The sequence below is a fragment of the Thalassophryne amazonica genome, chromosome 10 (genome assembly GCF_902500255.1).
Source record: "Thalassophryne amazonica chromosome 10, fThaAma1.1, whole genome shotgun sequence".
Lineage (NCBI taxonomy): Eukaryota > Metazoa > Chordata > Actinopteri > Batrachoidiformes > Batrachoididae > Thalassophryne > Thalassophryne amazonica.
Window position 1 is genome coordinate 76,462,293 of NC_047112.1, and position 21,202 is coordinate 76,483,494.

Sequence of the window (21,202 nt, forward strand, 5' to 3'; positions counted from 1 at the left end):
ATGCCTTGGGGTACTTTATGTTGTCATTTGCAGCTACAGTATATGATTAAATTGAATTGAAGTGAACTGAAGTGAACTGAAGTGAATGAATGCTTGGATAAATGAACGGACATATGTATGGTGCAGTGCCAGTAATAAAATATCCACTGGAAAACAAGCATTCGTATTTGCAACGTGCATTGTTGTCATTTTTAATAATATTAGTTACACCATGATGCTATGGCATCAGATTGTCAGTCTTTACTCCATACAACAAATCATAGGATTTATAGGTGAAAAACCTGATGGATGATCATACCACAAAGGAGGTAAATCTACAGTTTTCTTTGATTATACAGTTACATATTGTACATAAAAGTCATCTTATTATCATCACACACTTCAAAGTGAATCCACATAATGGGCAGTGACACAAAATCAAAGTATAGCGAAAAAAGTACACGAGTGAGCCCTCTCGTCTTTTCTTGCTCTCTGATCCAGCAGGTACAGAGGATGCACGTATCTCAGATCCCTACAGAGGGCGCTCGTCTCTACTATAAAAGCATCAGCACAGTCTCAGCGGCAGCAGCAGCCTGTGGTCCAGTGGCTTGAAGCCGTCATCGTGAAGAAACACCGCACAGATGACTATCATATACTTATCCGTTTAACCAACTGTAAAATCTCAGACTACACCCTCCGCCTTTCTGCTGCGGGTCTTTCATTCGGAGGATTTGTCATTGTTTTTCCCCTCCGGGAGGCTGAATGGAAGCAGCAGCCGAGGGAGCGGCCGGGCTGTCGGAGGCCAGGGACGGCAGCCCGCTGTCCGCGGACGCAGCATCCGATGATGGCTACACGATGGTTGGACTTAGCTACGGGCTGGACGTCGCAGACACGGGTACTGTTGCCACTTACTAAACAAACCCTATTCATTTTTCATGCTCGTGTTATTATTTCTACACCTATTCCATGTGTCTGTGGTGTTATGGCCAGAAAGTCTCCAGTCATCTCTGCTAACAACAAACTGCTCGGCTAAGCTAGGAGCTAACTTAGCTGAATAAATGAAGGAAACAGGTAAAGTTAGGAAAACGTGCATGTGTTACTGCATACTGTAGCCGTGTAAGTAGGAACATTGTAATAACCAGTCAGAAACATAACAAGAACACAAAGAGGTGAAAAGGTTCGTGGCTAAACTCTATTTATTTGCGTGTACCTGCTTTGACGTGAGACGTGATTTTGGAGAAACCGACCACTCTTTCAGTGCAATACAATGTCGCTCCCCAGTGTACTATCTTTGCTGTTTTTTTAAATTAAAATGTGTGTTTTATACACGCCCTCTTCAGCTGTAAGCCATTAAATACCTATCATATTATGTCCCCGATAGATTGTGTGAAACCTGGACATATACCACCTGGAATGACCAGGTTTCACACAATCTATGCACAATCTCTCTTATATAACATATTACATAACACCTAAATAGGTCCTTGTCATTTGATTGGTGGTTTGTATGTCACATGATATTGATCATTTGTCCCCCTTGCAATTTTGTTCCATTTGATGTGCAATTTTGGTTCCATACGTTTTGCACCACTGCACACCGCGACTACCTTAACGTAAAAACATGACGTATTGCGTTTGCATGCATGCAGCAATCAAGCATCGACAGTTCACACTAGCACTCTTGCAACCTTTGACACGGCAACTCCGCTTAATTTAAAAACAAATGTGGCTGAGTTTGTTTTGGTGACAGACGATGATTTGAACGAGCTTATTGCTGGTGCTCATTCGTCTAGCACAAAAAAATAAATCCAGTATGCCGTAAACCATCTGGAGGCATTTGCACTATTCCCTGGGACTCTCTAATTGAAGTAACAAGGCATAACCTTGTTGAATGGAACATTTCATCTTTCATCTCATGAAATATTATTTCCATTGCACTCATGAACATTCATTATTTGTATAGTGGCTATTTGAACTATGAAATCAATTCTCTATTGTCAATAAAGTGTAAAGGATAATTTAACATTTTTTTGTAATTTTAACACCACAGACCTCATGCAAGAATCACTCATCTTTGTACAGGTTTTTTAAGAGAACTCCCCACATTCACCAATTTTCATGTATTTTGACTTTTGTCATGTGTACAAACAAAATTTCCAAGTGGTCCAGATGTGTCGTTGGATTTGTGCAGTGTGTAGTCATCCAGACTTGGGTTTTCAGTAGGCTAACTGATTATATATTTTATGAATGAAGCAGTTTTAGTTTGAAACGCTGACATAAAATATACTTCATAATTACATTGGTTCTGCTGTTTAATACAACAGTATGAGTTGTAATATAATTCCAATTTTATTCATATTGCTTAACAATAAAATTTATTTATTCTGGCCTTTTCAGTGCTATTGTAGTGTAACAGTGTAAAATTTACATCTTTTGAATTAACGTATCAAACTTCAAAACCACTGGTGACACATATTCTTTCATCCATCCATCCATGATTGAGACTTTCGTTTGACTCCCTACCACTTCAGTCATTTATCGCCTTATGGGCCTTTCACACTGAATACGTCAGACGCGTCAAATGCATCAAAAATCGGTCTAAAAAGCATTATTTTCAATGAGACGCGTTGCTTTTTAGATGCGTCGGAAGCGTCGCGTCAAAAGCTGAGCTAAACCAATGCTTCTGATGGGAGCACGCATTGCCGCTTGTCGGCAGGCTGACGCGGTCAAAGTTCAATCCAATCCAACTTTCGACACTCTGAGCTGTGACGTACCTTCGCGTTGTCCAATAGGAACGATGCGTCTGGCCAAAACATGGAAGACTAGTGGCAGAAACCACTGATCTCTACAAAATGGATCGGTGTAGAAACCACTGATCTGTACAAAACATACGTGTCACAGGACTGCTCATTTATAGAGCAGTTTTCTGAAGAAAAATCCTTGGAAATGTTTTTTGTTGTTGTTTGTTACCTCAGAATTTCTGATTACTGTTAAAAAAAGTTTAGAACACTTGTAATTAAAATAGCTAAATAAATCAATAAATGGTTGTTTAGAAACATTTCGTCTGTAAATTAAAACCACCTGTTATTTCAGAGTAGATAATTTCTTGTTTAACATAAGGAACCTCGGACATTTATTTTTAGACAAAATAACATGGAAATGTGTACATTTTTTTAAGTCTGGTAGATTATTTACATCTCATTTCAACCAGAAAAACAGACACTGTAAATAAATACAAATGTTTATTATAAATGCAACAGGAAATAATTTAACAATGACTGCAGTGTGATTATAAAGTAGAATTTCTGCGACATAAACCTTGTGATGAATTTTTTTTATATAGTCATTTCAACTTGTAATTTCGTCAAAATATGAAATTGCCTTTAATGTTATCAGGACAGAGTCATTTCTAAAATATGAATTTGAGCGCAATAAGTGGAGAGCTTCTACTTGAGCAAATGTCTTTTGACTTTGATTCGTGGACATTTTTAATGATCCGTTCATTTATTGTTAAAATATAAAATGAAACAGCTTTTTAAAAAATAATAAAATAGTTGCTGTTGAAAGAGCCTTTTATTTAGAAACAGGTGATGTTATGCTGGATTCTCGGGACCAGATGAAGGTCTCTTCTGCAGCTTTGAACTCTGGTGGTGTTGTTGAAGACACTTTTGTCCTATTTTGAAGAGCAGAGATGTTTTCTTTCGACTGGACTTCGTGGTGTTCAGCTCATCAATGGAAGTTTGGTTGTCTGCACAGCAAATGTTCCTGATTGGGACAAATAAAAGTATTTCTTTAAATATAAAGAAACACTAAACAGTTTCTATAAAGGAAAAAAAAAAACGGGAAAAAAATGATGGCAAAAAAACGCTCGAAAAAAATAAGTTATTTAAAGTTGAGCTTTTGTGGTGTCTGAAAAAAGTTGTAGCTTTATTTGGTAAAAATGAAAAAGACTGAACCATTTACAAATTAAAGCGTTCACTCAGATCAACTGTGCTAAAAGGCTATGCTAACGTTAGCCGATCATTAAACCTTCAAAGCAGTTCAGTAAACGTCACGTTTTATTTTTATATTATTCTCACCTCGATAAAGCTGCAGAACTAAACTCCGTTGGGCAAACTGGGACTTCGCATATACGAGGTCTGTCCATAAAGTATCGTACCTTTTTATTTATTTTTTTTAAACTATATGGATTTCATTCATGTGTTTTCACGTCAGACATGCTTGAACCCTCGTACGCATGCGTGAGTTTTTCCACGCCTGTTGGTGACGTCATTCGGCTGTGAGCACGCCTTGTGGAAGGAGTGGTCCCGCCCCGTCGTCAGATTTTCATTGTCTGGAAATGGCGGAATGATTTGGGTTTTTTTTCCATCAGAATTTTTTCAGAAGCTGTTAGAGACTGGCACCTGGAAACCATTCGAAAAATTTATCTGGCTTTCGGTGAAAATTTTACAGGCTTCACAGAGAATAAGGACTGTTAGTACAGCTTTAAGGACGGCCCACAATGGCGCTCGGCACGCCGCGCTCCGAGCCGCGACGACAGGCACGAACCACCGGATTATTTCTAAACGGATGGCTGTGTGGAGCTGGGACCATCGTGTGCACTTTCTCTGGTTATCACAAGAGCTGGACATCAACCATTTTCCGGCAGATTTCACATTTAACAAGAGATTTTCTCGTGGAAAGCCGTGCGGAGGCTTTGTGCGTCATGACCGATTCGCTGTTCGAGCGAGACAAAGAACGCCTCCATTTCGGCGTGTCAGAGGACAAGTTGGGATATGCCTATCTCGGCTTTCAATGCTTACCAGTCGAGTGAGTTATAAGAGAAATTGTGGAGAGCTGGGCATGTCTGAAAGTGCACACGACGGTCCCAGCTCCACACAGCCATCCGTTTAGAAATAATCCGGTGGTTCGTGCCTGTCGTCGCAGCTCGGAGCGCGGCGCGCCGAGCGCCATTGTGGGCCGTCCTTAAAGCTGTACTAACAGACCTTATTCTCTGTGAAGCCCGTAAAATTTTCACTGAAAGCCAGATAAATTTTTCGAATGGTTTCCAGGTGCCAGTCTCTAACAGCTTCTGAAAAAATTCTGATGGAAAAAAACCCCAAATCATTCCACCATTTCCAGACAATGAAAATCCGGCGACGGGGCGGGACCACTCCTTCCACAAGGCGTGCTCACAGGCGAATGACGTCACCGACAGGCGTGGAAAAACTCACGCATGCGCACGAGGGTTCAAGCTTGTCTGACGTGAAAACATATGAATCAAATCCATATAGTTAAAAAAAAAAAAAAAAAGGTACGATACTTTATGGACAGACCTCGTATCCAAAAGGTGGGAGATTTCGGACTGAGTGGGTTTGCTCCATCACCCCGGCTGCCTGCCTCGTCTGCCCAGTGATAATGCCTGAAGGCCGGCTTCTTCGTGCAGGTCGGCCCGCTGTCGCGGTTCGATCGATGTCCCACCAAGTCGTCAGTCTTCCCTCGGTTGGTGTCACTCGGAAAAGTAGCTGAAAAAAAGCTTCTTCCAGCAGGGTGATGGGAGAATCGTTCTGCTGTTTTTTAAAGCTTTTTTGTGGTTCAGGCGACCCAAATTCAAGATGGCGATCGCTGAACTTTTTTCAGGTTGTGGAAACAGCCAGAGTGTGACGTAGCAATCTCCGCCCCCTTGCCGCTTCCAAACTGACGCGTCTGACGTCACGCGTCGGATGCGTCAGATGCGTTGGAAACTCATCCGACGGATTGGGAAGCGTTGACGGATTGGCCTGACGTATTCAATGTGAAAGGCCCTTTAGGATTGAGATTTTTTTCAAATCTTTTTCTTACTTGATTTCTTTAGTAATGGTACAACCCTTGGTTGACAAGGCATTGGTAGCACTCATGTATTTATTTTTTATTTTTTGATTCCACTGCATCATTATCAGGTTTAGAACCTTTATTTCGTCTTTTTCTGTTATTAAAAATTAGAGTTGCTTTGATGAATCCCTTACAGCAGGATGTTGTTTTCAAACTTGCAAAGTTCCTCTTCTCCAGTTTTGATGGCAGATTCCTCAGTGGACATCTCTGACATACACTCAACAAAAATATAAACGCAACACTTTTGGTTTTGCTCCCATTTTGTATGAGATGAACTCAAAGATCTAAAACTTTTTCCACATACACAATATCACCATTTCCCTCAAATATTGTTCACAAACCAGTCTAAATCTGTGATCGTGAGCACTTCTCCTTTGCTGAGATAATCCATCCCACCTCACAGGTGTGCCATATCAAGATGCTGATTAGACACCATGATTAGTGCACAGGTGTGCCTTAGACTGTCCACAATAAAAGGCCACTCTGAAAGGTGCAGTTTTGTTTTATTGGGGGGGGATACCAGTCAGTATCTGGTGTGACCACCATTTGCCTCATTCAGTGCAACACATCTCCTTTGCATAGAGTGGATCAGGTTGTCAATTGTGGCCTGTGGAATATTGGTCCACTCCTCTTCAATGGCTGTGCGAAGTTGCTGGATATTGGCAGGAACTGGTACACGCTGTCGTATACACCGGTCCAGAGCATCCCAAACATGCTCAATGGGTGACATGTCTGGTGAATGTATGCAGGCCATGCAAGAACTGGGACATTTTCAACGTCCAAGAAATGTGTACAGATCCTTGCAACATGGGGCCGTCCATTATCCTGCTGCAACATGAGGTGATGTTCTTGGATGGCACAACAATGGGCCTCAGGATCTCGTCACGGTATCTCTGTGCATTCAAAATGCCATCAATAAAATGCACCTGTGTTCTTCGTCCATAACAGACGCCTGCCCATACCATAACCCCACCGCCACCATGGGCCACTCGATCCACAACATTGACATCAGAAAACTGCTCACCCACACGCCGCCACACACGCTGTCTGCCATCTGCCCTGAACGTTGTGAACCGGGATTCATCCATGAAGAGAACACCTCTCCAACGTGCCAAACGCCAGCAAATGTGAGCATTTGCCCACTGAAGTCGGTTACGACGACGAACTGGAGTCAGGTCGAGACCCCGATGAGGACGACGAGCATGCAGATGAGCTTCCCTGAGACGGTTTCTGACAGTTTGTGCAGAAATTCTTTGGTTATGCAAACCGATTGTTTCAGCAGCTGTCCGAGTGGCTGGTCTCAGACGATCTTGGAGGTGAACATGCTGGATGTGGAGGTCCTGGGCTGGTGTGGTTACACGTGGTCTGCGGTTGTGAAGCTGGTTGGATGTACTGCCAAATTCTCTGAAACGCCTTTGGAGACGGCTTATGGTAGAGAAATGAACATTCAATACACGAGCAACAGCTCTGGTTGACATTCCTGCTGTCAGCATGCCAATTGCACACTCCCTCAAATCTTGCGACATCTGTGGCATTGTACTGTGTGATAAAACTGCACCTTTCAAAGTGGCCTTTTATTGTGGGCAGTCTAAGGCACACCTGTGCACTAATCATGGTGTCTAATCAGCATCTTGATATGGCACACCTGTGAGGTGGGATGGATTATCTCAGCAAAGGAGAAGTGCTCACTATCACAGATTTAGACTGGTTTGTGAACAATATTTGAGGGAAATGGTGATATTGTGTATGTGGAAAAAGTTCTAGATCTTTAAGTTCATCTCATACAAAATGGGAGCAAAATCAAAAGTGTTGCGTTTATATTTTTGTTGAGTGTATGTGTCATTGTGTATGTGTATGTGAAAACCCACATAAGAGCATCCCAGATTAGTCCAAATTTGATGCTGATCAGGTTTTCTTAAAAATGTAGATGTGAAATTTCAGTTATAGTTTCCCAGAAGGCACATGGGAGACTCAAGCCTGGATTTGATTCATTTTCTTGTATGAACATCTTTCTTTGTTTCACTCCAATATGACGCTGTGATAAGGCTTGTCACAATTCTGTATTATAATACCCAAGTGGCCTCTGTGTGCATGCGTGTGTATGGTTTCGATCACAGAAAAACTGGGGAAAGCTGACATTTGTCGTTTCATATGCTTATGTTTTTTGAGTCAAGGATGAACGCTGCAAAAATAGAAAGTTGATAGAATTAATATTTTTTGGAGAAGCTACAGGCTAACAACACTGAACAATGGATGTTGATAATTACATTCTGGACTTCTACACCAATCCAGCAGGGGGTGATAAAGCAATAAATCATCTATATATTAAAAGTGTGTGTGTGTGTGTGTGTGTGTGTGTGGCCCTGTTTGTTTAGTAAGTTCAATGTAAGTACATAATGTAATTATACATGGATGACACAAGAAAATGAAAACACTTATTTCTATTGTGGTCCATTTAGAAATCAAATGACAAAATACAAGTAATAATAAAATCAATTAATAATAATACAGTTAATAATAATAATGATAGTCTGTATATGGTAACAACAACCTAAACAATTTAGAAATACATTAAGACAGTAAATTAACATTAAAAAATATATAATTAATAGGAAATAAAAAGCTGAGGTCTTCTTCTAAAAACTGTTGAGGTCTAAGGTTCTAAAAACATTCGGTCTAAGGTTCTAAAAACATTCTCACGTGCCATTCCAACTCATTATAGAAACTTTGTTCTTCGTTGGTTCATTGTTTTGCTCCTTTTCAGAAGCGGGAACTTCACTTCCTAACCCCTCTCAAAGCCATTAAAATATGTCAATCATGAGTCACTTTTGTGCAGATTAAAGTGACTAACTGGACTAACTGTCTTGTTGCAAGAAAGAAATGAGAATCGTCCTCTGTTCCGTTGCTCCAAACGCTGTGCCGCTCTCTGCTGAGTCGAGTCCGTTCGGAATTTATAACTTCAAAGTAAATCGCTGTTTAAATCAAATGACACCTCTTTCCAAACATTGTAATACAAGCAATAAACTGCAGTTGATCAAAATTTTTTTTCCTCCCAAAATGAGATGTCCTGCGCAGACGTGCAGCAGCCCAAGACTGTATGGCTGCAGACCTTCAGACTCCAGCATCCAGCTGAGCTCAGCTCAATGGAGAGACAATCATGCCATTAATGTCTGAAAGGAAATGCTTTTGACAAAAACTACAGAGTTTGTTTATTTCTATTTATGTCCAGAGATCAAGGATCCACCATGTAGAGTTTATTTATGTCCAGAGATCAAGGTTCCAGTGACCAATTTCGTATTTATTTACTTTAAGACTCAATAAAATGTTGTTGACATAGAAAACCTGTAAAGCCTGCTTTTAGTACACAGAAAATTCACAGGAGGTATCGATATGGAATCGGATTGATAAGCGGAATCGATAATGGTATCGGTATCATTAAAATCTTATCAGTGCCCATCCCTAGCTAGTAATTACTATATTGACTTATTCAATATATCAAGATGAACATAATGTTTTTGTTGGTCTCGATATATTTAAAATAATTTATTTAGTTTATATAGCACCAAATTACAACAAAGCTGCCTCAAGGCATTTCACACAAGTAAGTTTACCCCTTACCAACCCCAAACATATAACGTATATTGCACTCTACATGCGTGTTGGTTTACATAAGTCACCAACATTTTGGCGCATCGCACTGCTTCTGTCACTCCTGTCTCCTGCTGTCTGTAGGAGGTGGGGCCAGCCCACTTTGCCTTCGTTGTGTGTGGGATGTGCTCTGGACAGCATGCATCAACAACAGCCAACCAACTAGCTGAAGTGAAGCAACTAAATTATTCCGTCCAAAAAGTTTGGAAGAATCTGGGGGAAATTCCATAACGAATATTTTATTTACTTTTTAATGCAGGAGGGCATGCATGTATGCATGCATGAGATTTGGAAAAGACTGGAAGTTACCTTTAATGTTGAAGGTCAAACCAAAAGCTTTGTACTGTTTCACACGAAGAGAAAAGATGGTCCAGCGGGTCTTCAGTTCCAGTCAGTTATCGACATCCATTTGGAATCTCTGTTTAGATCACATGGGGGCTTCCCCAGACTTGTGTGAGCAATTCTGGGAAGGACATGGTGACAGCCAATTAGAGGAGAGAGGCACTATGACATCACTGGCTGGTCTCTCCCTGGCTGCTAATCCGACATGGCAGAAAACACTCAGAAACCGCTGTTTCCGTATAAATCCAACATGTTTCTCATATATTGTGTAAAAGCTAGCGATAAATAAACACTTCTAAAACTAAAAACTCTGTTTTTGTAACTTGATAACACATTTGAAGTGATTTACAAGAGATTTCACAGATGTCATTGTGTACACAACAACCAAGATTAAAGGTAACTTCCAGTCTTTTCCAAGTCTCATGCATGCATACATGCATGCCCTCCTGCAGACGGCGTTAAAATGTAAATAAAATATTCGTTGTGGAATTCCCCCCAGATAAATATGTTCCCCTAATTAAAATTAAGTGTAATTTTACAAGATGTTTCCAAAATAAACTAATATTATAATGCTTGGATTTCAATAGAAACTACATTTTGTCAGTTCAGTGAAATTTGGGTGGCTTTATAGCTTTAAGTATAACTTAAATTGGCTCATGTTGTGGCTCTTGCTATAGATTAAAAACATGATAAATCTTGAATTATTAATTTTGTTTTATTCTGCTTTACGTGGGCCAGTTTTTGTCTGAGAAGGACCCGTTGGATAAGACACTTAGGGGCCATTAACCCATACCACCCACTGGAAATATGAATGACTGATTTTGAATATTTTTATTTATTTTTCACATTTTAATTCCAGTGTTGAATTTTCTTGAGAATTAAATGTTTTTTTTAATTGGATTTGCTTGTATTTTTATGCTATATTATCATTATTCTATTAATGCCATAAAATGGTCTTAAAATGACATTGATGATAATATTGTTTATTGTGAATTGTGATATTTCACAAAGCAGTATATCATCCAGCAAAATTTGTTATGACAGGCTGAGCTGTGACTGGTGATGCACTGGACAAAGGTTGCATAATGCCCAGTTTCTCCAGTCTTTTATGGTCACTTACTTTTTGAGACAGATTTATTGTCATGTTTCTATTTCTTAATGATCAGTAAATTATATCCAAGACATATTCAGTGACTTTTAAACTTTCATGTATCCATCCTCTGACTGGTCTGAAGAAAACTGGCTGTAAACTGTTTTTTTTGTTTGTTTGTTTTTCCTGAGGCCATAGCATTCCAAAATAAGGCCCCAGACCCCCCCGCCAACTTTCAGGATATTTCAGGATTTGTCATTGTCATGCCTGAGAATGGAAAGCAAAGTACTTTTGTCTTTTTTTTTTTTTTTTTGCTGTGAAAAATGATCCTATCTGTGACTTAAAACCTGTATCTAATCTGAAAAGTGGGTTTTGTAATCCATGACACCCCTCATGGATGGACATACTAAAGTGAATTTGCCTTCTTCTACTTTTGTTCTATGTAACCCAGCATGCCACTAGGAATTTCACTGGTCATTTAGCAAAGCATGTGTAAAGTTTTAGCCCTCTGCTGTGCAGTGTGACGTCATGTTACTTAATGTGGATGATGACGCACTTAGGTGGTGTCTTTTGAGCTGCTGATATTTTATATGAGAGCCGAATTGCTATTTTAAGCATAAATCACACTAAGGTAAGAGTGTTTTGTTGGCTGCTCATGGTGCTTGAACTTGCAACCCCCACCCCCCCGCCCTGCATGACACCTCAAGAGATCAATAAAAAAGAAACAATGACCAGTCAATAGAGGAGACAGACATATGGAACAGAAGAGTTTATGCTCAATTTCCTTCTGTTTTGGTGAATTTTGCAGCCCTGCATGTGCACCGGCTGGTGTTCAATTTTACACTCTCATGGCCACAGTGTCATACTGATCTTGCTTCCTTCAGAGGGGAAATAAAACCTGTGCTTTTTCTAATTTAAAAAGTTACTGTTCTGACTGCATGAACCATTTTTATTTCATAATAAATACCTGAAGGTGTCGAGCTAACCATCTCACACTGAGTTAATAGAGACTATTTTCCACTAAACTAACATTCCGGGGCCAACTGCTGGGTCTGCAGCCATTCTACCTCATGTGACATCAGCTAAATTATGAGATTTTAGGCACTGGGCTTCCATCAGTAATAAAACACATTGTTTTCCAAGTTTGTACTAAACAGACGCTGCATACGTATTACCAGTATTGAGGTCTTACCATTCTGGGAAGGTATCAGAGTTATTTGCACTTGCACATTGGCACACTTTTTAACTGAAAAGGATTTTAATAAAAGAAATCTGATTGAATCTAGACTCGAGTTTCCCATGTGCTTTCTGGCAAACTATACTTGAAATTTCACATCCTCTTTTTAAGACAGTTCTGTTCTGTGTCATCCCACCATGAATCTGTATAAGTGGTGATGTAACAGATTTTCCAGTCACAGGCACAGACACATATGACTCTTTCAGAGTTGCCTGAGTGTCTCGGTGGCTTTGCACGGTCTCTTTGCACACTCACTCAATTTTTGAGAACTGCCTACTGTAAATGAAGCCCAAGACATATTCAGTGACTTCAAAATGTTCATGTATCCATTGCCTAACTCTTCTAAAGAAAACTAGCTGGAAAAGTAACAATGTAGTCCTTATATTTAGAATTCTCTTAGTTTGTCCAATTAGATATGGCCTCTGAAAATGTAGGGACAGTGTATAAAAATGGATGTAATTCCTAAATGGTTTATGCAATATTTAGTCCCTTTGACTTAAAGATGTCAGTCTACACTACAGTTTCATCTTGATTGTTTTATTTAATTACCATTGTGATGTGCACAGAAGTAAAATGACAAAATCATGCCACTGCACCAAAGTTACTTACCTGACTGCATTAGGGCAGCACAGAGGCTCAGTAAGTGTCACTTCCACATTTGAGAATATCCTGCATAAATATTAAGAGTTTTACAAAGTATTCCCATTTAACTGTGGTTCCCTTCCCCACTCATTGTGGAATTAGACACTCTTTGTTGCTTGTTTGCATGAATGTTTGTCCTGTGTGTTGGCCTCTTGATTCCTCCGAGTTAGGACTCTATCATTTCACAAAACTCAATATGATACGTATCATTGTACATCGTATCATTGATCTGATGCTCAATACATATCACAATGTCCTTATATGAATTTTATTTAAATGGATTCATGAATTATAGTGTATGGTGTGTAACCCAGCTTTTTAATGCTTAATGTGTGTTGTATTAGTATTTTCTTTTGCACATTTTCACCTTTTATTTGCCTTTACCCTATCCCAAATTGACATTGCAACCTACATGCTTACAGATGACATATTGACAGACTAATGCTGCGCTCACACCGGACGCCACACGAGCGACGGCAGCAAGAGGTTGCCATGTAATCCCTATGGAAGGACATGCTGTGGCACCACACAAGTCCAAGCCACGCAATGCAAATAAATGATGGACGCAAATAAAGCGGCGTGAGTAAAGCGATTTTGAGTGATTGGTGTGTTTGTGGTGCAATATCGCGTTGCATCACGTCGCATCGCCCTCTTCCCCAAGTTGAACAATCTGAACTTTTTCGTCTTGTCGCGCCGCAATGACCAATCAGGGACTGGATATGTAGTGACGTGGAGATGTCTGGAGTTTATACTTGATGTGGACATGTCCTGTCTCTGGCAATCAGCCTGTGAGCAGGACTTATGTCCCTTTTTGTCCTTTATTTAACACAATTATGACAGAGTTTGAGGGGAGAGCGATGAGCTGCAGCAGCAGCCAGTTTTTTTTCTTAGTTCACATGTGCGCGCGTGAACGAATCGTCCATGAAGATAATTTTATTAACTACACAGATGTATAATAAAACAAATGGTGACTGGTTTATAATACAATTATGACAGAGTTTGAGGGGAGAGCGAGGAACTGCAGCAGCAGCCAGTTTTTTTTTTTCTTTGTTCACGTGTGCGCGGGACAGGAGGTCCTCAAACTGGGTCCTGGAGAGGTGGAAGTACCGCTGAAAGCAGCCGTCATCCAGACGCAGCTCCTGTCACAAATGATGAATTTGTGGTGTTGGCAGTGTGAACGCGGCTCAAGCAGAGCGACACACCGGGTGATGGTGGCATGTTCATCGCCAGGCGAGGGACGCAAATTTGTGGCGTCGCGTGCCGTCCAGTGTGAATGCGGTATAAGACATTCACACTCATGGTCCATTTAAAGTTTCCAATTCACCTAACCTGCATATCTTTGGAAGTGGGAGGTACCCGTAGCATCTGAACACTCATGCCACATGGGGAGAACATGCAAACTCTACACAAAAAACACAAGGCAGAAAGCAATCCCAGGGCCTTCTCCCTGTGAGGCAGCAGTGTGAACCGCTAAGCCACAGTGCTGCCCCAAAATGCACCAGAAGCCAAAAGTACTGCAATTTTTGTCTTCAAAATTTTAATGGGGGGGTGTATCCCCATGGACTCTCCATGGACTCCCCTAAATTTGTTTACTGCCAGCTACTCATTTCAAATGACCACCAGTTATGTAATTTGCGGAAGACCCTGTATCATGTGGCCATTGAAGTTGTCTGTTCATATTATTTTAGTTCATATTAAAGAGAAAAAAAATAGATGGGCTTTGAAGACAAAAAAAGAGGGGTTTTTGACAGAGAATAGAAAAAAGTAGTAGGGATGGGACCGATCCAATCCCGGAACCGTATTGGGTTCTGATACCAACATTTTCCGATACCGGAGAAGAGCCACTGTGAATCCTCTTAACTGCTGTTGTTTGCTCTCTGCTTGTTTACTGCTGAGCGGGAGGAGGGGAGGGGGAGTTTTTCTGAAGCTGGGCTGTTTGAGAGAGCTCTCTTCCGCAGTGTTCTAGCTGCGGTTAGTGGCAAATTTCTGCCCGGCTCTCGGATTCAAATTGTCTGTACTTTGAGCATGGATTTTCTGAAAAATGAACTGAATTGTTACTGAAAATGTGTGCTAAAAAGTTAGCTGCTTCATTGTTCTGAGGCTGTAAAACACTATGAAAAGCCAGCTCAGCATGCAGCCGAGGAGGAGCTGAACAGAGATTCTGTCCGCTGAAAGGGAAAAAGTCTCCATTAAAATCCTGCGTGTGAGCGTCGTAATGATACACCAAAGTTTGTGCAGCACAAACACAGTGAGAGAGAAAGAAAAAGAGAGAGACAGAGGGAGTGCGAAAGCAAACGAGAGAGAGAGAGAGAGAGAGAGAGAGAGAGAGAGAGAGAGAAAGCGTGAGAGAGAAAAGGAGAGAGACAGCCAGACAGAGACAGAGGACTTAATTTTTACTCTGTAATAGGGCTGCAGCTATCGATTATTTTAGTAATCGAGTATTCTGGCGATTAATCAAGTAATCTGATAAAAAGTATTTTTGCGTTTTAAAACATTAACCGTCCAGGGCTGTCCCTAAGTAATAGCACAATGTCACTGCGTCATCACGGAGATTGTCAAATTTAGTGTATCCCTTTCTGTTTTCCTGGGCAATTATTTATTTTTTCACATCTTTACAAGTTTTGGATCTTTCCTAGTGTCAGGAGCTCAGCCAAAGACGGGCCAAAGTCTTGACATTTTGCTGAAATGGCAATGGGTTGTGGCTTTCTGTTTTTTGTTCTCCCCAGCTTGTAAAATTTAACGATTTTTATTTATTTATTAAGGTGGTGGACTGGGTCCCTACATGAATTTCTTTTAACACTCTCTGCGATTCAGCCAATGCATTTCATTTTTAGCTGGAGGTTGAACATGCAGCCTCGCAGTTACTGGCTTATTATTGTTATTATTTTATTTGAGTTCCTGTGTTTGTGAGCGTTGTGTGTTGCCCAAAAAAGCGAAAATTAAAAAGCGAGTCACACAGAAGAAAGAGCGGACTTCTTCCAGAGCCTGTCTGTGGCCGGGATGGAGCTGTGTGAGGGCAGTGCTGAACCGCTCACACCGGGCAGAGAGAGGCAGCAGCCGGCCAGCGGACGAAACTGTGTTTTTTAAAAAACAAATACATTGCTTTGCTTTAAAAGCACAGTAAGCTATTTCAGATGATCAGCTTGGACCGTCTTTTTCATAAAAGGCTTTATTTTCCTCTGTTTGTCGTGTTGGAAAGCTGTAGCTTTTGTGCTAATTTGATTAGCGCTTCTAGTCTTCTTCTGTTTGTTTTTCTGGGGACATTACAGCGCCACACACAGGTCTGGCATATGTACTACAATGTTAAATGAAGCTTCGAGGCACAGAATTTGCCTCGAACATTTTTTGTAATCGAATTATTCAAATTACTCGACTAATCGTTTCAGCCCTACTCTGTAACACTTGCTTTGACAATGTAAACATACGCTCATACATACATACAAACATACATACTTGTATGTCTCCCATATCAATAAAGCTCCATTGAAATTGAAAATTGAGGAGAGACAGACAGACAGACAGACAGTGCTGTATTTTCTTTTTAAGTCTATAAAAATAAGGCTATAAAAGTCTATAAAAAATAAAAGTACTTAATTCTTTTACCAAAACATCGAATCTAGGCTTTCGTCTTAGATGTACCTTCTAGCAAATTGTAGCTGAACTTTCAGGTCTCCTTTTAAAGAAAATCCTCATCTAAAATCAACAATAATGATAATAATAATATTAAAGCAAACAGAGCTCTGGTATCGGATTGGAAAAGTATTGGTATCAGCAGATATCTGAATTTAGGTATTGGGATTGGATCGGAAGTGAAAAATTGTGGATCAGTGCATCCCTAAAAAGTAGCGGGAACGAGAGAACTTCACACCTACTCCATCTGCAGCCAACCGGAAGTCAACAACAGCTATGTTTTGATTAGGGACCCTTCACACATAGTGTGAATTTGGTCAAATTGCGCATGAAGCAGGAATCGTATGCAACACATGTAAATTCGTAGCTGCCTCTAACTCCTCATACACCTGTTGCTACAACTGTTTGTGCACACCAGTGGCTGAAAGACAGAGTGTGCGCTGTGCGAGCCCATTAAACTCTCTTGTGGCAGGTATTGGCCAAATTCCAGGTGACACGCACGAACATCTAACACTGCTTGCATGGCACTTAGAAAATGTGTGGCCATTCGCACTATTAACATGAAAACAGTCTGCAGACAATCACTGTCGAGCTGGATGTGAAATTTGTTTAAGTTCCCCCATGAGTGTGACTTTGCAAACAGACACAGTGACACCATAGTGTGTGCACTGAACTGACTGGGGGTGTGGCCGCCGACAGGAGCGGCTGTAGAGATCTGTGGCTCTGGACAACACGGCTGGGAAACACGTACCGTGTTTGGATGGACATGAACTAACAACTGTCCACTGTGATGTGCGTGTCTGCTTGCTGTCATCACGTGTACTAGGCCTGGACAATATATCAATTTTATCGATTAATTTGAGTTTTTTGTTGCGGACGATTTAAAAAATAAAAAAATTCTATTTTTTTCTTCTCTTGCTGTGGTGCAGATTTTTGTCCCCAGGACCTTCCGTAGCTACCCCCTCCCCGTCCCGTTTCCTTCACAGAATAACAAACATGGCCAACCACTAATGAAGAGCTAGTTTCGTTAGTGGTTTGGGATTGCTGCGACAGACGTGGAACAAGTGGCTGCACGCTGCAAGGTTTGTCTAAAGCCCATTGCAACAAAATGCAGCCGCATATTAAACTTGTTCCAGCATGTAAGACAAAGGCATCCAGCAGCGTGGGAGAAATGCCACATTTTACAAGGGGAACAAGAGTGCAAACTCCCGCTAAAAAGCAGCTTACTCTAATGGAATCATTTACCCAAGTGTCTTTTTTAAATCAAAAGAAGAGTTGGAGCTTCAATTCCAGGAAGTAAGTAGGGGTTACCTTTGTTACATTTTTGATAAAATAAAAGCAAAACTTGTTTTGAGTTATCTCTGTCATTTGTACTAAATGCTTTCTTTAAAAAAAAAGTAGGAAAAATAATTGGAAAAAAATCAAAAGTCGAATTTTTTCTGAAAAAATTGGAGATTTTATTTTTAGGCTAAATCGCCCAGGCCTGACGTGGACATACATAAAAACATATATCACTGTTGCAATGGGCTGCAGTGAGCGGGCGCATGCCACCTGCGTGAGCTCTGTTCCACATGATAGCACGCCGTCCACAAGACACGCGTGTTGGGCAGGACACACGCACGGGGCCGGCTGGACATGCCGCCAGCAGATGTGGACATGATAAGAGGGCCCTGCTTCTCATTTATGTCATTTCATACCTGTACGTCTGTGACCATGGGTCATCTACAGAGGAACAGACGGATCATATTTGTATTGTCTGTTTGATAAGAGGGATTCAGTAAAATATGGTGATTATATGGTGTGGTTTTATTTATTTATTTTTTAAATACGTCCACGTCCTTCTTGATATCAGGCATTTTCCTGCACCTTTTACAGCGATGGTAGCTCAGTGGTAGAGTTTCTGACTGACAATCAGAGCTTTTGGAAAGTGCAGGTTCGAATCCCTTGGGTGGCATGTATTTTTTCTTTTCACTGTGTTCCCGCGTGCACAAAACCGACACAGCATGTATTTTTTATTTATTTTTTATTCACAGCAGCTGTGCGATGTGTAACGACATTGCACTGTGTTCCCACGTGCACAAAGCGTCGCAGCGGCATTGTTCATGCCTGCCCATCGGCTCGATGTTTTCGTGTTTTGCTCATACGAGCTGTTCGGCCGTGAGTTGCCCTGAGTTGTACTTATTTGTACTATGTGTGAAGGGGCCCTTACATTTGGTAAGTTTTCTGATTGAACTGTGCCTTTATCCGGCACTTACAGATTGCTCATAGAAAATTATCCCAGTTTCTGGATCTGGAATGAGTTTCTTCTGCTTTCTTAGTAAATCAAATGCACTCATTGCACAAACATTTCAAGCAAGTGTTGTGTGGGCCGCTGAAGAGGAGGTACTGCTGGCCCACCACCACCAGATGGCGCCCTGCTTGAAGTGCGGGCTTCAAGCACGAGAGGGTGTCGGAGGCACTGGGAGTGACAGCTGTCACTTATCATCAGCACCAGCTGTCACTCATGTAACTCATCACCATCACCATAAAGGCCGGACTGCAACTCCACCTCCTCGCCGAGAAATCAGCTACCTTAGAGGTAATTTCTCTGCGGAATCTAAACTGAGTCATAGTCTGATCTCTTTTGCAGCCGTTTTCCTGTGGTATTTCCTTGTCTGCTGGATTGGCGTTTGGTGTGAATAGCAACGGCTTTGCCTCACACCCCAACCAGATAAGTGGTTAAACAGGAGCTGCACGAGTGTGTTATTGGAGGTGGAGGTTCTCCCTCCCAAAGGAACACAGACTGTGGAATTACTGAGTGCGCGAACTCACACTCATCTATACTGTTTCTGTTCTCTGCCAGCAGTACCAGGTCTGACAGCTGGAGACGGTGGCCACCTGGGGATCCAGGACTTGGCGGCTCCGGTGTTCTTCAGGTCCATTGGCGGTGAAGGCCGTGTGGGATCTGGCTCGGTTCTGGACGGACGTCTCCTATCCTCAAGCCTGCCCACACGTCACTCACCATATAATTGTCTGTACTACCAAAACTGTATTTGTCTGTATTCCGTTGTGCACTTCACAACATTAAATTGTTACTGTTTGGCTTATCCATTGCCCGTTCATTTTACGCCCCTTGTTGTGGGTCCGTGTTCCTACACTTTCACAACAAGTATCAAGCAATTTGCACATAAGCCTTTGTCCTCTTGTCTCGTGTGATGTACTTTGTATTTGTCCCACATAAAATAGCTAACTTTTAGCTCTTAAATCCCTTTAGTGTGTGATTATTGCGCTGTAGGGGAAAAACATTTTATTCTTTTGCTCCCCCCCAACCTGCCGTACTGATGCCTTGCTGTATTTCTGTGCTTCAGGCAGGCTGGAGAAGAAGCTCATTTTCTACACAGTCAGATCAGAAGCTGCAAGCTGTTATAAGCTAAATTGTATTTCACAAAAATTAAAAGAGAATGGGGTTCCTGTAATGTTTCCTGTATGTGTTCATTGCGGTTTGCAAAGGAAATAATTTCTCTTTGAATGCCGTGTCAGGACCGTGTCACACTGTCCATGACAGATGGATTCTTCAGTATGTCGAATCATAAATGAGCGAGCTGAATAGCTAACTTGAGGCTGCTGGACACATCAGTGTAGCCAGTTCATCTGTGCTCTCCATTTAGATGGCAGCCTGCAGAGGTGTACTGTGTTGTGTGACTTTGCTGTGTCTAAAGGCCATGTGCTAGAAAATATGACACCACAAAACATGATGATAGATGATGGCAGAGGACATCCAGAAGTGCACTGTGAACTTAGGTGACAGTTAGGTGACATAATGCAGTCTTCTATCACATTTTGGCAACAATTTTAAAGGAAACCTTAATCTTGTGCTGCAGGATTTTGTGCAGTTGTGAGGACAAAGTGAGCAGCAGAGATCCATGCTATGGTCCTGCACCTGTATTGCTTCTGTTGATGACGCAAATTACCTTCTGTTGAGGCCCTTCGGGCAGAAGATACTGTTGTCTGCAGTAGTACTTGCACAGGAACTGGAGCCAGATTGCACAGCATGCTGGTTATTTGTATTTTATATCCACCAACATATATTTTCGTAACTGCTTGAACTGTAAAATTTGTTTGCAAAACAATGTGGAAAAAATAGAAAATGTAAAAGAAATCTGACCAGTCGACCAATATCTAAAAAAAAAAAACATTTTACAGAGATGGAAAGCAAAGCAGAAAATACTCATATTGTTTTTTGACTAACATTATCAAAACCAGTCACATGACTCTTGTTCTCTTCTCATGGCTCCCTAAAAAGATGGCTTTCTTTTGTTTTGCAGCTTTCATTGCAATTTAAGGATCAGCTAGGATCGGTCAGCCTCAGTTCCGGGAGGTCAGTAATGAAAACTGAAATTGCGTAAGAGTTTGAGCCCTTGTGCCATTTTGACTAGAGGACTGAGCTGTCTTTAGCTTTGCCCAGAGAAAAGGGTGCTGTTATTCAATCCTACTCCAGGGCGTGTAGCATACACACACATTTGCCATGCTAATGCGCTAAACACAGCCATTATGCGGGAAAAAACCATAGTGTGAATATAGACTGGACAAACCTTCTGTAACATGACACAGATTTTCTGAAGAGCTGTTTTGAAGCTCTAATGCTTTGTTCAGACTGCCAGTTCAAGTCAGATTTATTTAAAATCTCACTGATTGAGTGTCTACATTATATATATATATATATATATATATATATGTATATATATATGTATATATATATGTATATATATATGTATATATATATATGTATATATATATGTATATAT

General features: G+C 41.0%; 1 protein-coding gene across 4 annotated transcripts in view; it reads left to right on the forward strand.

The window, feature by feature from the left end:
- The first annotated feature begins 540 nt into the window (after positions 1-540).
- The window catches only part of pip5k1ca (phosphatidylinositol-4-phosphate 5-kinase, type I, gamma a), a 121,550-nt gene continuing 100,888 nt past the window's right edge, over positions 541-21,202 (forward strand). For 2 of the 4 annotated variants that reach the window (XM_034180311.1, XM_034180312.1), the window contains exons 1-2: positions 546-874; positions 9,843-9,845. In XM_034180311.1, the coding sequence (XP_034036202.1) occupies positions 742-874; positions 9,843-9,845 (136 nt within the window). In that variant the 5' untranslated portion in view covers positions 546-741. Of the gene's footprint in view, positions 875-9,842; positions 9,846-21,202 lie in introns of all 4 variants that reach the window. The other 2 variants (XM_034180309.1, XM_034180310.1) reach the window with 2 other exon arrangements.